Source organism: Podarcis cretensis (genome assembly GCF_951804945.1).
Source record: "Podarcis cretensis genome assembly, chromosome: 5".
NCBI classification, from domain to species: domain Eukaryota; kingdom Metazoa; phylum Chordata; class Lepidosauria; order Squamata; family Lacertidae; genus Podarcis; species Podarcis cretensis.
The window spans coordinates 95,438,241-95,450,694 of record NC_137174.1 but is presented as its reverse complement, the minus strand read 5'-3'; the positions used below and the strand labels follow the sequence as shown (position 1 = coordinate 95,450,694).

Genomic DNA, 12,454 nt, shown 5'->3' with positions numbered 1-12,454 from the left:
AAAAAAGTGTGACTGGCCCAAGGTCCCCCAGCAGCTGCATGTGGAGGAGCGGAGACTCGAACCCGGTTCTCCAGATTACGAGACTACTGCTCTTAACCACTACCACCACACAGTGGTGGTTGGGGCCAGTGGAAAGTGGGTGTGGCCATCCACTCTCTCATACAGAGGGATAGCTCAGTTGGTAAAACGTGAGACTCTTAATCTCAGGGCCGTGGGTTCGAGCCCCACATTGGGCAAAAGACCCCTGCATTGCAGGAGGTTGGGCTGGATTCCCTTCATGGTCCCTTCCAACTCGATAATTTCCATGATTTCTATGATTCTACACACATCCCCATTCATACACAGGAACACCCACCAATTCATATAAATGGAGACATGAACACCCACACTCACACGTAACAACGGCACATTCATTCTCACATAGAACACACACACACACACACTCATCCATCCCCACTCACACCCATTCATTATCCTCTCTCCATCTCTCTCTCTCTCTCACACACACACACATGGGATACTTCAGGATTTCCTACAATATACAAGAGTAGTCAAAGACTCCCTTGGGAGGTGGTGGACTCTCCTTCCCTGGAGGCTTTTAAGCAGAGGTCGGATGGGGTCACCTGTCATGTATGATCCAGTTGAGATCCCTGCCTTGCAGGGGGTTGGGCTAGATGACCCAGGGGGTCCCTTCCATCTCTGCAATTCTATTATTCTAATTAGGTGCCAAGTGAGCTCGAACACGCATTGCATTTTACATTCCTGATGCCACAAAGCTCGCTCCCTACCACCTACCCTCCTTGCACCTAATTCTCTACCACTGTACCTTCCCCATTCCCACACATCCCTGGCAAAGCACACAACAACAAAGGAGCTCCCGGCCACAAACACCAGGGCAATTTGTTCTTGGGAGGAGGACGTGCCTGCGATTAACATTTGCGCGTGGGCAAGGGGGTGTGCATGGGGGAGAGCATGCTGTTTGAGATGTGGGCCATGAAATGTTGGTGAAGAGATCAAGATGCTACTTGGATGCAGAATCTGTGATGCTGAACTGCCAGCTTGGGGGGGGGGGGGAAATCCAAGGCTACATACAGAAACAGCATTCCAGGCACCATTCCTCTGCACACATTCTACCTGTGAGCAGGGCATGGGTGAATTTGTCAGTTTAGGTTTCTCCCCCTTTCTCATTTTCCCACTCTTAAGTTCAGTTCCCCACATTCCCACATCACTCTGTGATAGTTATTTTTTCAGCCTTCTGGAAAACCCACCAGCATCTTAATTCCAATTTCTCCTAACATGCACAAAGCAATTCCCCTCCCCCCCCCCAATATAACGCACGTTATCTTCAACAATATTTGCATTCTTGCACGCGCTACTTGGCTGGAGGGCCGCATTGGAAAATTCGGAGAAGAGCGGATTTCCAAGGGCGGCCACGATTCCGTTCTTGAATTGGCGATATGCAAACGAGGCGGGTTCGCCTTCAGATGAGAAAACGAATCGGACCCCCTGCCTTATCCCTTCGTAGGGTTTTTCTTTCGACCAAACCTGGCAGGATCGGTAGATATTAAGTGGCAGAGCCAGGATCGGACCGGGGTTGGGGGCATGGGAAACAACCACTCAGCGCCCACCTCTGGCACCCACCTCCAGAATGAAAAGTGTTTCTCTGTGTGCGCCGTTACAGAAGATGGTGATGGAGGTTTCCCTTGCTAAAAAGGTGGAGGCGGAGTGCGGGGCTTAGGGGGAAAAGTTGAGGGTGGTTCCTTTCTCCATCTCTCACCCCTTCCGCCCTCCCTTCCTCGCCCCCACCCACCATCACCACCGCCCTCCCGCGGGGCTTACTTGCATCTTCGGCTGGGGAGCGCAGGTGGCGAGGGGGCGATTACGCGCGGGCCGGCGTTGTCGCGGGGCTTCCTGCTTGCCCCGCCCGGCCCTCCAGGAAAACAAGCCCGCCCACCCGGGAGCGGCCAGGCGAGGACCCAGCTCTCCTTTCCCCGAAAGCAGCAAAGACAAGGCGGCAGCTGCCGCCACTACTTACGTTGCTGCCAAGATCCTGGAGCGCTACGTTCATGCTGGCGATGGAGACGCGGAGGGACCGGGCGGGCGCCGCCGCCTCCTAGCGCCGGACCCAGCCGCGCGCGAGCCGGCCAGGAGCTGGAATAGGAACGGCGGGGTCCTCCGCCTCGTGGGCCATGCCGAGCTGCTCCACCAGGGGGGATGCGAGCCACCGTTGGGCGGGCCGGGCCCTTCAGTCCCTCCCTGCCCAGCGCGCCGCGAGGAGAGGAGGCGCGCAGTGAGCGCACGCGGAGAGTTGCTATGGCGAGCCGACCGTCGCAGCAGCAGCAGCAGCAGCAGCAGCAGCCGTCGGGCCCGCAGCGCAAGCGGCGCGCTCAGCTCCTCCCAGCGCAAGGCAGACGCTGGGTCTTGCAGTGTCGCCGGCGGCAGAGAAGGTCAGCGAGCGCGGGCTCTGCCGCGAGGACCGAGTGGGTGGGCGAGCGGAGTTGCTCCGGCGCGCTCCCTCATCTCTCCATCTTTACGCACGGGCACACCCAGGCGGTGAGTTGACCGCCAGGCTTCCAGAGCTCTCTTTTGGAATGAGACCGACTCCACCGCAGAGCTTTCGGAACAAACCCTTCCCCCAAGTTGCTAGTCTTCATGGAAGCAAAAAACAAACAAACCCAACAACCCCAAACCAACAAGCCAAAATAGCCAACCAGCACAAAACACTTGGGAGCGTTCGGGGCTGGGATGGTGAGCTCCGGTTCTAGGGATGCCCAGCTAGAAGGAACAACCCCTTGCAGGCAGCCTGGTATGGCAATTTACCTCATGTACAGCCTGAGCCTAGGAAGAGTTTCTTTTTAACAGGGAGAAGACTTTCTGCACTTGCTCTTCACCTAGTAGAGTAGGAGAGCTGGAATTTTTTTTCACACCTGGCAACTTATGCGCCCCTTTGGTTTCAGATAGTACAAGGGTAGATGAGTCTAAAAAGCCCGAGACACAATTTTCATGGCCCTCTAGCAGCTATAGTGGCTCACTGGTTGCCAGATGTGAAATATATTGACATTATTTTCCTACCCCACTAATCTGCTCCTGCTCCTACTCAAACATTAAAAACAGGAGCTCTCTGTTGGATTGTTTAGCTGTGATTCCTGCATTGCAGGGGGTTGAACTAGATGGCCCTTGAGATTCCTTCCAGCCCTGCAATTCTATTACTGCAGCCCTGGGGTGATTTTGTGCAGGGCAGCTATGCATCGTCCTTTGTGTTTAATGCGTGTGCCACATGATGTTCATGACTGATTCTTAACAGTAGGGATCTTTACCTGCAAAATCAAGACTGAAACTCTTGGTGCCTTAGAGACCAAAGGCCCATCTAGACTGGTGTTTCTCCCCTCCCCCATCTGGGTGTTTTCTGCAACATATAATTGTGCATTTTTTGGTCTTTACAGCCACAGCAGATGCTGTAACTCTCCAACAGCTTGACTTCACCCCCAATGGTGCACTCTTCCATTGTCTCTCAAGGCAGACGGATGGCAACAATTTTGCCTTAGTGCTTGGCTTATACTGGACTGGACCACACACCATTAATCTTTAGTACTTGTTCTGTGATGCTTCCCCAATGCATTATTGCTATATGGAGGGGCACTCTTGCACTACAACAAAAGCGGAACAGCAACAAACAAATCAGAACCTGGAATCTTTGAGGGGTAAAAAGTTGCGGGAAGTGAACTTCTCTAAGCCTTCCTTCTCAGGTCTCAAGGATCCGCAGACTGTCAGGATGTCTCTTATCTTCTGAGGTTTTGACTAAGCCAAGGGCTTTGGGGCTTGCTGATTTAGGCTGCTTCCACCCTGCACACCTGGTCTTTGGGAGGTGCCACAGCTAGGTGGTAAATCACATCCTTTGCAAAAAGTCCCAAGTTCTCATATTTAGCAAGATTTTACAATGTCTCCAGCAGACACTATTGTACACAAGTTCCGAGTCCTTGCTAACACCAGCTCTCCTGCTAAGGAAGTTTCTCATACCCCTTCCTTTCATCTACCTTGCCTTTTATGGCTCCTCTGGCGAAACCCTTGCCAATTCCTCTGTCCTCCTCCTTTCTCTCTTTCCTTGTCTGCTTTCCTCTGTATTTGTGTCTCTACTTCTGGGAGCCTTTCACTAGCAACTCTGCCGATCTCCACTCCTTCCCCTCCAACCTCCCCCTTCCTGGGACCGCTCTCTGACACACTTAACAGCTGCCGGTTTACTCTGCTGCTCTTTTTTCCAGCGTGTGGCCTTGCCACACCCCTTCTGGCACACTCCATACACAGCTCTCAGAGCGCCTGGTACACAACTGTCCCGGTACTTCCTCTCCCAGGACTTCAGTAGGAAGCTTTGGGAGATGTTCTGATTGCAAACAAAGCAGAATGACCACCCCAAAACATTGCAATCAGTACTGAAAGCGGGATTGTGTATAACCTTCCCAATATCATCATGTGCACAAATAGTCATGAATGCGCAATATAAATGCCATATGGAGAGGCCCTGGTTGGTTTTGGCAGAAGCTAGTGTGGACTAGGGACCACTCTGTCAGGTGCACAATGATCTCTTCACCATCATCTCATTCCTAGTAGTTCACTGTTTGTGTATCATGTACCCACTTTTCCTCCTGCAAAATTAACAGCTTGCCTGGAGTCCTGGGTCAGGGACATCAAGCTTCTGAGAGGCTCAGCTAGAAGGCATTATCTTTTAAAGGATTGGGGTGCTTCTGTAAGCTTTAACAGTGTACTTTTATTTTGGTTATTGGCTGTTGTTCAGATTGTATAACAGCTGCTTTGTGAAGCTACTTTCCTAAAATGCAGAATGCTAGTCTGTTCAATAAATTTAACAAATAAGGCCTAGGCAAATAAGAACGAAGTCTCTATGTATGATGAAAGGTTCAGCCAACTGACTTAGCCCCAGGAACGTCTCTCTAGGAGGGGCATTCCAAATGTGTGGGGTGGGACAAGTGAAAAAGCCCTTTCTCCCGTCACCTCCCACCTAACCTCAGAGGTTGGGCAGACTTAAGAAATGCTTCCAAAATCTGCTCCGGTGCCCACAGGACAAGGCAAGCCTGTTGCTCAGCACCAAGGAGAGTTCCTAGTGAGCAACTTGCTTTTGACAAGGCTTGGAAATGAACTTAAAGTCTTTTGAGCCTCTGCATAAGAACACAGGAAGCTGCCTTAGAGCAAATCAGACGATTACCTTCAATGACTGGCAGAGGCTGTCCAGAGTTTCAGGCAGCAGTTTCTCCCAACCCTACCTGACAATGCTGGAGGTTGAAACTGGGACCTTCTGCATGCAAAGCATAGGTTGTACCACTGAGCTGCAGCCTCTGTGACAGGAGGGAGCCAGCAGGAAACCACACTGAGAAAGTTGGCATCAACTCTTTATTAGCAGAAATAGGATCTACACAGGAGTGCCAGGCCTACTGAGCACAGCAACTCTTCTCTGGCAGGTCTTGCCCCCATGAAACACATGTGAAGACTAAAGGTCCCCACCTCCCCACAGCTGCCTAAGTCCCTGCCTCTTCAGGGTTTTCCCCAAGCAATCTGAGACTGTGCCTGAGTGAAGCCAACTTCTCCACTCTCTTCATACCTCTTCCATTTCTGGGAGACCAGCAGGGAGGTGAGCTTGTCACCATAGGAGGGGGAGACACCCGTGCCTCTTCACCAGCTGGATTCGTCTCTGCCTCTTGGTCTCCCTCCTCCCTGTGTCAGCTTATGCCTCTGATTCTGGACTTCTCTCTGATACAGACTCCTCTTGCTAACTAAGCCCTGTTTCCTCTTCAGCTTCTGACACCTCCTCCTCCCAGTCTTCTCCCTCTGACCACTCATGATCATCTACCACCACTCCCTGGGCTCTGAGCCTTCTTCCCTTGGGGGATTCCCAGCCGGTTCTTCCCAACATTCCTCTGCGCCCAACCAGTCTGTGACACTCTGCTTCTATTCCACCTCTCCTGCACTCCATGGGCTGCTGAGTTGGATGCTTCCTACACTGTTGGGCTAGCAAGGTACTTTGGGAAGTATTTCCAAGGGAAGACACACATGTTTATCCTGGTTTGGTTTTATGGACTCTGGTGTGGTCTCTGGTTCAGTAGGTTTCTGCCGGCCAGCCTTGGGTTCAGTGGTCCTCTGATAAGCAAGAACATAGTTTGACTCCTTAGCTGATGACACTGTATTCTCAGCTTAGTGTCCCGTTCGCTGCTGGACTTTAGGATCACGACACTGATGATGACCAGAGAAGTCACAAGGTTATGACTTCTGGGCATGAGTGCTGCAATGGAATGTGGCTGCACTTTTTTTAAAAAATCAAAATGGGCACAGGATTAAGTAGTTACAGGCAGCCTTGTCACACCCCGAGGGGAGGAAGGGAAAAATTTAAGTGCACTATTTATTTACAAATTTATAATTTGCACTTCCGTAAATATATAGCAAGGCAGAGTACCAACATACAAGAGTAATAAAATCAACGAGATGCATAAAAGCACCAACAAAACATCAATAATTCTAGCTGACAACTGTCCCCCTCTTTAAAATGGTTGTGTGACTCAGGCGGTAGCCCAGATGTAAATAATAGCTGGGAGGGAGGTTTGAGCTGCAGCATTTTTTGCCTGTCATCAGCTGGGAAGCTTGATGAGTGCCATCTGGTGGAGCTGTGGGTAAACAGAAGCAGATTGTGTTGTAGAGCAGAGCATCGTTGAGGACACATAAAATAGCTGAGCCAAGAACATGGGAAAGCTTCTAGTGGAACCATACATGGCAAATAACTCCCGTGACACCTCAAAGCCCTCCAGATTTATTGAGGCAAAAGGCTCTTGCAGACTTTTGTTGTTTTTGTTGTTTAGTCGTTTAGTAATGTCCGACTCTTCGTGACCCCATGGACCAGAGCACGCCAGGCACTCCTGTCTCCCACTGCCTCCCACAGCTTGATCAGAGTCATGCTGGTAGCTTCGAGAACACTGTCCCACCATCTCGTCCTCTGTCGCCCCCTTCTCCTTGTGCCCTCCATCTTTCCCAACATCAGGGTCTTTTCCAGGGAGTCTTCTCTTCTCATGAGGTGGCCAAAGTCTTGTAGCCTCAGCTTCACTATCTGACCTTCCAGTGAGCACTCAGGGCTGATTTCCTTAAGAATGGAGAGGTTTGATCTTCTTGCAGTCCATGGGACTCTCAAGAGTCTCCTCCAGCACCAGAATTCAAAGCGGACTAGACAAAAGTAAATAACCACACTAGCAGAAGTCAGTGGAATGAAACAAGACTTCCCCCCTTGCCAAAACTGCTCTGGAGAGACAAGTCCCCAAACAGCATGCAGGGGGAAGAAGATAGGAGATTGCTCCATCAGGCAAGCATAATGCAACCCTTAATTTTAAAGTCACAATTTTAATTTTAAAGCCACAGGACATGTCTGAAATTTTACTGCAGTTTTTGCTTTACTGCTCTCAACTCAGCTACTCATGTTATTTGAGATGAGTAAAGCAGCATATCCTCCAACATTTATCTGACAGGGAAGTCCCATTCCATAATGATAATTTTAGTATCCATACCCTACACATCTTACTGGGTTGCCCCAGCCACTCTGAGCAGCTTCCAATATATATATAAACATAATAAAACATGAAATGTTAAAAAACACACCTTTCCTATACAGGATTTCCTTCAGACAGCTTGGGGGTTGGATAACTCCACACCCTCCAGCATTTATCCAATGAAAATAGGGACATCCTAAGGAAAAGTGGGGCTTTCTGGGATCAAATCAGAAACCGGGATTGCTTCTCTAAATCAGGGACGTCCCTGGAAAATAGGGACACTTGAAGGGTTTGAAGCAACAGTAGCAAATACTAAGCAGAACAACCTTATCCAGCTATTGTTATAACCTTTAATTTTTAAAAGTGTTCAGTACCTGGGGCTGTAGCAGAAGCAAGGAAGCTTTGGATGCTCAGAAGAGTTATTGAACTGAGGAAGCCTGCATTTTACCGCCTCAACATGAAATAGTGTCAAAAGACACTCCTTCTTAAATTCTTCATTCTTAGGCTGCAGTCTTAAACAGTGAGTCCTAATTTCAAACAAGCATTGATAGGGTCTGAAATGTTAATGCTACTTTAATGGGTGTTGGATCAGCAAACCAGGATCGAGTGGTGGAGAACATGACCGTGGAAGGTACTTTGAGGCAAAATGGTAGTGAAATTATAGAAGCAGGGGACTAGGGAGGTGTATGTGGAAAAGTACAGGCATTAGGCTTTAGAAATGCTTTTCGTTTTTTGCAAACCAGTAGGTAGGATGTTTATTAAATTATACACATATAATTCAGATTTTACTGAGCTACGCCATTTGGGGGGGGGAGGGAGAAGTTGCATTTTTTTAAAAAATAAATTTTTATTAAGATTTTAAAAATTACAGGGGAAAAAAGAGAAAATAATAACAATCAAAGAAAAAACGAAAAAACAATACATATAAAACACATATTAAAAAAATCATCAAAAACCAGAAAAAAACAGAAGAAAAAAGATAAAAAACAAGTCAAACCTGTACATCACTTGCTTACATTCACTTATTTCCTTGACCTCCTCATGCCTCCCATTTTTGTATTCTAATTCAATTTGTTATTTCAGCAAATCCTTCCAACCTTATTTTAATCTTAATAATTTGTCTTAATATGCTATAATTTTACATTCTCTCTTTCACCAACTCATTTTAACTTAATCCTTTATGTCATTTCTACTAAAACCACATAATTTTCTTTTCCCAACATCTTTCTAGCAGTCCTTAATTTTGCAATATTTTTGAAGATAAACTTTGAATTTTTTCCAATCTTCTTCCACCGACTCTTCTCCTTGGTCCCGGATTCTGCCAGTCATCTCAGCCAGTTCCATGTACTCCATCACCTTCATCTGCCATTCTTCCCGGGTGGGTAGATCTTGTGTCTTCCAATACTTTGCGATGAGTATTCTTGCTGCTGTTGTGGCATACATAAAAAAAGTTCTATCCTCCTTTCGCACCAATTGGCCGACCATGCCCAGAAGAAAGGCCTCTGGTTTCTTCTGGAAGGTATATTTAAATACCTTTTTCATTTCATTATAGATCATCTCCCAGAAGGTCTTAATCTTTGGGCATGTCCACCAAAGGTGAAAGAATGTACCTTCAATCTCTTTACATTGAGAAGCTGCATATTTTAATGCTCTGCAGTATATAAAACCTTGTGCACGTACAAAGGAGCATGTCAGAGAGAAAAGTCCTAGTCTAGCATTCTCACTGACATAATCACTTTTGTATGTACCGCTCTGGCATGCAAAATGCCACTGCAGATGTTAGTGGGCTTCAGATGCTGCCATCGCCAGCCAGCATGGTCAATAATTAGGGGAACTAGGAGATGAAGTCTAGCAAATCTGGAGGGCCATAGGTGCACCAGCCTGGCTTTATAAATAAGCCTCTTTCCTGATAAAAATTGGCTATCAGAGCCCATATGGAATATATTACCTCCCCCACCCCAACCAAGGCCATAGAAAGCATTCTGACTCCTGATGCTGATTATAGACCAGGGCTAGGGAACCTCTGGCCCTCCAGATGTTGCTCCATCATCCTCAGCTGGTCTGGCCAATGGGACTCAGGGCTGATGGGAGGTGTATTCCAACAATGCCTGGCCAACAGACCTGGCCTACAGGATCCTGCCTTGGAGCATTTAAAGGCACCAGGACGATTAACAATGGAGCGGTCAAGGAGAAGATGTGAATGGCCTTTGTCGGATCAAGGCCAGGAAAGTAAGCGTTTGCCAGATCTATTTCATGAGTCCATCAATACAAGCTGCCAAGGCTGGGGTGACAGCCAATTAATAAGTGCAGCAGAGCCAAACAGCCGAGCCAGCAGCAGAAAAAGAATGCCAGTGCTATGTAACAGTGTCTCGGGAAGCCAAGTCAAAAGTAAGGGCTTGCAAGGGAAGAGCTTGGGGAAACCAACTCCAGAAAGCAGGAGTTTGGGGTCAAAGAGTCATAGGATGGTGGACACAGAGGGATTATAAAGCAGACAGGGAGATTTGAACTTCAATATATAGAAGGTGAATCCTGGGATTCTTGGGGAGTAGCCTTGGGTAATCTGCTTTGCTTTTGCCTGCCTGAAATGTGTCATTGAACTCTGATGCCTCTTGCATATTTCAACCATGTCTTCGTGCACCATCCAGATTTTCCTGAAAAGTTTCTGTGGGAAGATTAAACTTGGCTGTCCAAAGTGGGAAGTTAACGCACACCAGTAGCTTCTCATGTACAATGGTTCCCAGACACTTCAATATCAATAATAGCTCTGTTTTAGGAGGAACACTCTGGGGGTCGATGCTGCCCCGACCCCAAAGCATCTGCCACCTGTGGCAGGTGCTGCTTTCTGGCTAACGGTAGGGCTGGCCCTGTACAGCTATAACATACAGCTCGGAACATATCCATGGCTTTGTGATAGCTGTATGCAGGGTGGGCTCACCCATGAGACAAGGCGAGGCAACTGTCTCAAGCAGCAGGATCTACAGGGGCAGCAAATCCTGTTGTTAATCTTTCTTTCCCCCCCATATTCTTGAAGTAAATCTTCTCTCACCCCTTCTTCCCTGGTGGGGAGGGGGATGCCATTTTGGGGTCTGCCTCAGGTGCCAAAATGTCTTGGGCCAGTCCTGGCTGTATGCTACCTCCAGGAATCAGTCTCTGGATACCAGTCACCTGTGGGCTTTCCAGGTGCACCTGACTGCCCTCTGGAGGTAACAGGATATTGGGATTGACATCATCACTGTAGTCCTTTGGCTACAATTAAACAAAGTATGGGCTTTAAAGCTGTGTGTGATTTACTCGGAAACTACAACTAATCCAGAATGCGGCAGCTAGACTGGTGACTGGGGGCGGCCGCCGAGACCATATAACACCGGTCTTGAAAGACCTACATTGACTCCCAGTACGTTTCCGAGCACAATTCAAAGTGTTGGTGCTGACCTTTAAAGCCCTAAACGGCCTCGGTCCAGTATACCTGAAGGAGCGTCTCCACCCCCATCATTCTGCCCGGACGCTGAGGTCCAGCGCCGAGGGCCTTCTGGCGGTTCCCTCATTGCGAGAGGCAAAGCTACAGGGAACCAGGCAGAGGGCCTTCACGGTAGTGGCGCCCGCCCTGTGGAACGCCCTTCCAGCAGATGTCAAAGCGATAAACAACTACCTGACATTCAGAAGACATCTTAAGGCAGCCCTGTTCAGGGAAGTTTTTAATGTGTGATTTTACTGTATTTTTGGTTTCTATGGAAGCCGCCCAGAGTGGCTGGGGAGGCCCAGCTAGATGGGCGGGGTATAAATATTAAATTATTATTATTATTATTATTATTATTACTGTTTCATTCATTAACAGTTTGGGGCCAGGTCCCCCACGAGATTGCCTTACCCCACATGTGCCCTCTCAACTTCTTCGATTGGCGAAATTGGCACTACTATAGGTGACACATAATACCCATTCCGTATTTGTAAGAACTCAGCTGCTTAGTGTGGCAGTGCCTACACCTTGGAACTCCCTGCCTATTGAGATCAAGCAGCTGCCCTTCACTGTACTTTTTCTGGCGCCCGTTAAAAACATTCTTGTTTAGACAAGCCTGTCCAGACGCTTAGAAAGTCAAGGCAATCTTAATCTGTTTTAGTATTTTAACGTTTGTGTATTTTAAAAAAGGGTTGTGAATTTTTTCTTGATTCTCTTGTATCTTTTTGTAAACCACTTTGAGAGTTTTCTTTGTTTACAAATGGTGTATAAATTTTATTAAATAAACACATGTGTTTTTATACTATACACTACCCTATGAGCCTCATTTCAAGGGCGACGTATTAATGTAATGAATGAGTATTTTTATGTCAAACTTCTTGTGGGCAAATATATACAGTATACATCTTTTATACCTTCTAAATGAAAGAATTTTTTCTTTGCACATATGCATAAGTACGCAAATAGGCTGCCGTACGTCGAGAATTTCCCGGACACATAAGGGATTCGCCCGTTGAAAACAGCGCCCGGGAGGATTTTCCGAAAGTCGCTTACAGTGTCCTTGAAAACCCGGGCGTATGGCAACCCACTTTTTTGGGCGAATTTCCTAAAAATTACGTATCTCAAAAACTTCATTTTTGAAACATGGCAACCCTGATTATACAAAACGCATCACGTGCTTAAAAAAAAATACTGTTCTCTAATTTTAGCCAATTGGAAGCGGGCAGCCCCCTGGAGGTACGGGACGATCTCCACGTGGTCTTCGCCGTCGCCCCGCCCCACTTCTCCGCTCGCCAGGCTCCTCCCCTTCCCCGCCTTCCTTCCCCCGGCTTTTCTGCCTCGTAACGTAACGCGTCACTCGGCGCGCGCGCCCCGCCGCTCTTTTTCATTTTTTTTTAACCTTACCGCGCCGCGGATTGGCCGGCCTAGGCCCCTCCCTCCTCCCTCGCGCCTGCGCAGCTCC

The 12,454-nt window shown here is 48.1% G+C and overlaps 2 protein-coding genes across 4 annotated transcripts in view; one reads left to right on the top strand and one right to left on the bottom strand.

Moving 5' to 3' along the window:
* Nucleotides 1-2,304, bottom strand: part of ECE2 (endothelin converting enzyme 2) — a 49,858-nt gene extending 47,554 nt beyond the window's left edge. Inside the window, exon 1 of one of the 3 annotated variants that reach the window (XM_079977834.1) lies at nucleotides 2,036-2,304. In XM_079977834.1, the coding sequence (XP_079833960.1) occupies nucleotides 2,036-2,068 (33 nt within the window). In that variant the 5' untranslated portion in view covers nucleotides 2,069-2,304. Of the gene's footprint in view, nucleotides 1-1,641; nucleotides 1,734-1,839; nucleotides 1,999-2,035 lie in introns of those variants that run through there. The other 2 variants (XM_079977835.1, XM_079977836.1) reach the window with 2 other exon arrangements.
* LOC307217181 (uncharacterized protein) lies at nucleotides 2,215-7,074 on the top strand (the record flags this gene model as incomplete). The annotated part of the gene is made up of 2 exons (XM_079978347.1): nucleotides 2,215-2,553; nucleotides 3,444-7,074. 2 exons carry the CDS (start codon nucleotides 2,215-2,217, stop codon nucleotides 3,459-3,461), a joined length of 357 nt encoding a protein of 118 aa, XP_079834473.1. The 3' UTR covers nucleotides 3,462-7,074.
* Nucleotides 7,075-12,454: the final 5,380 nt, after the last annotated feature.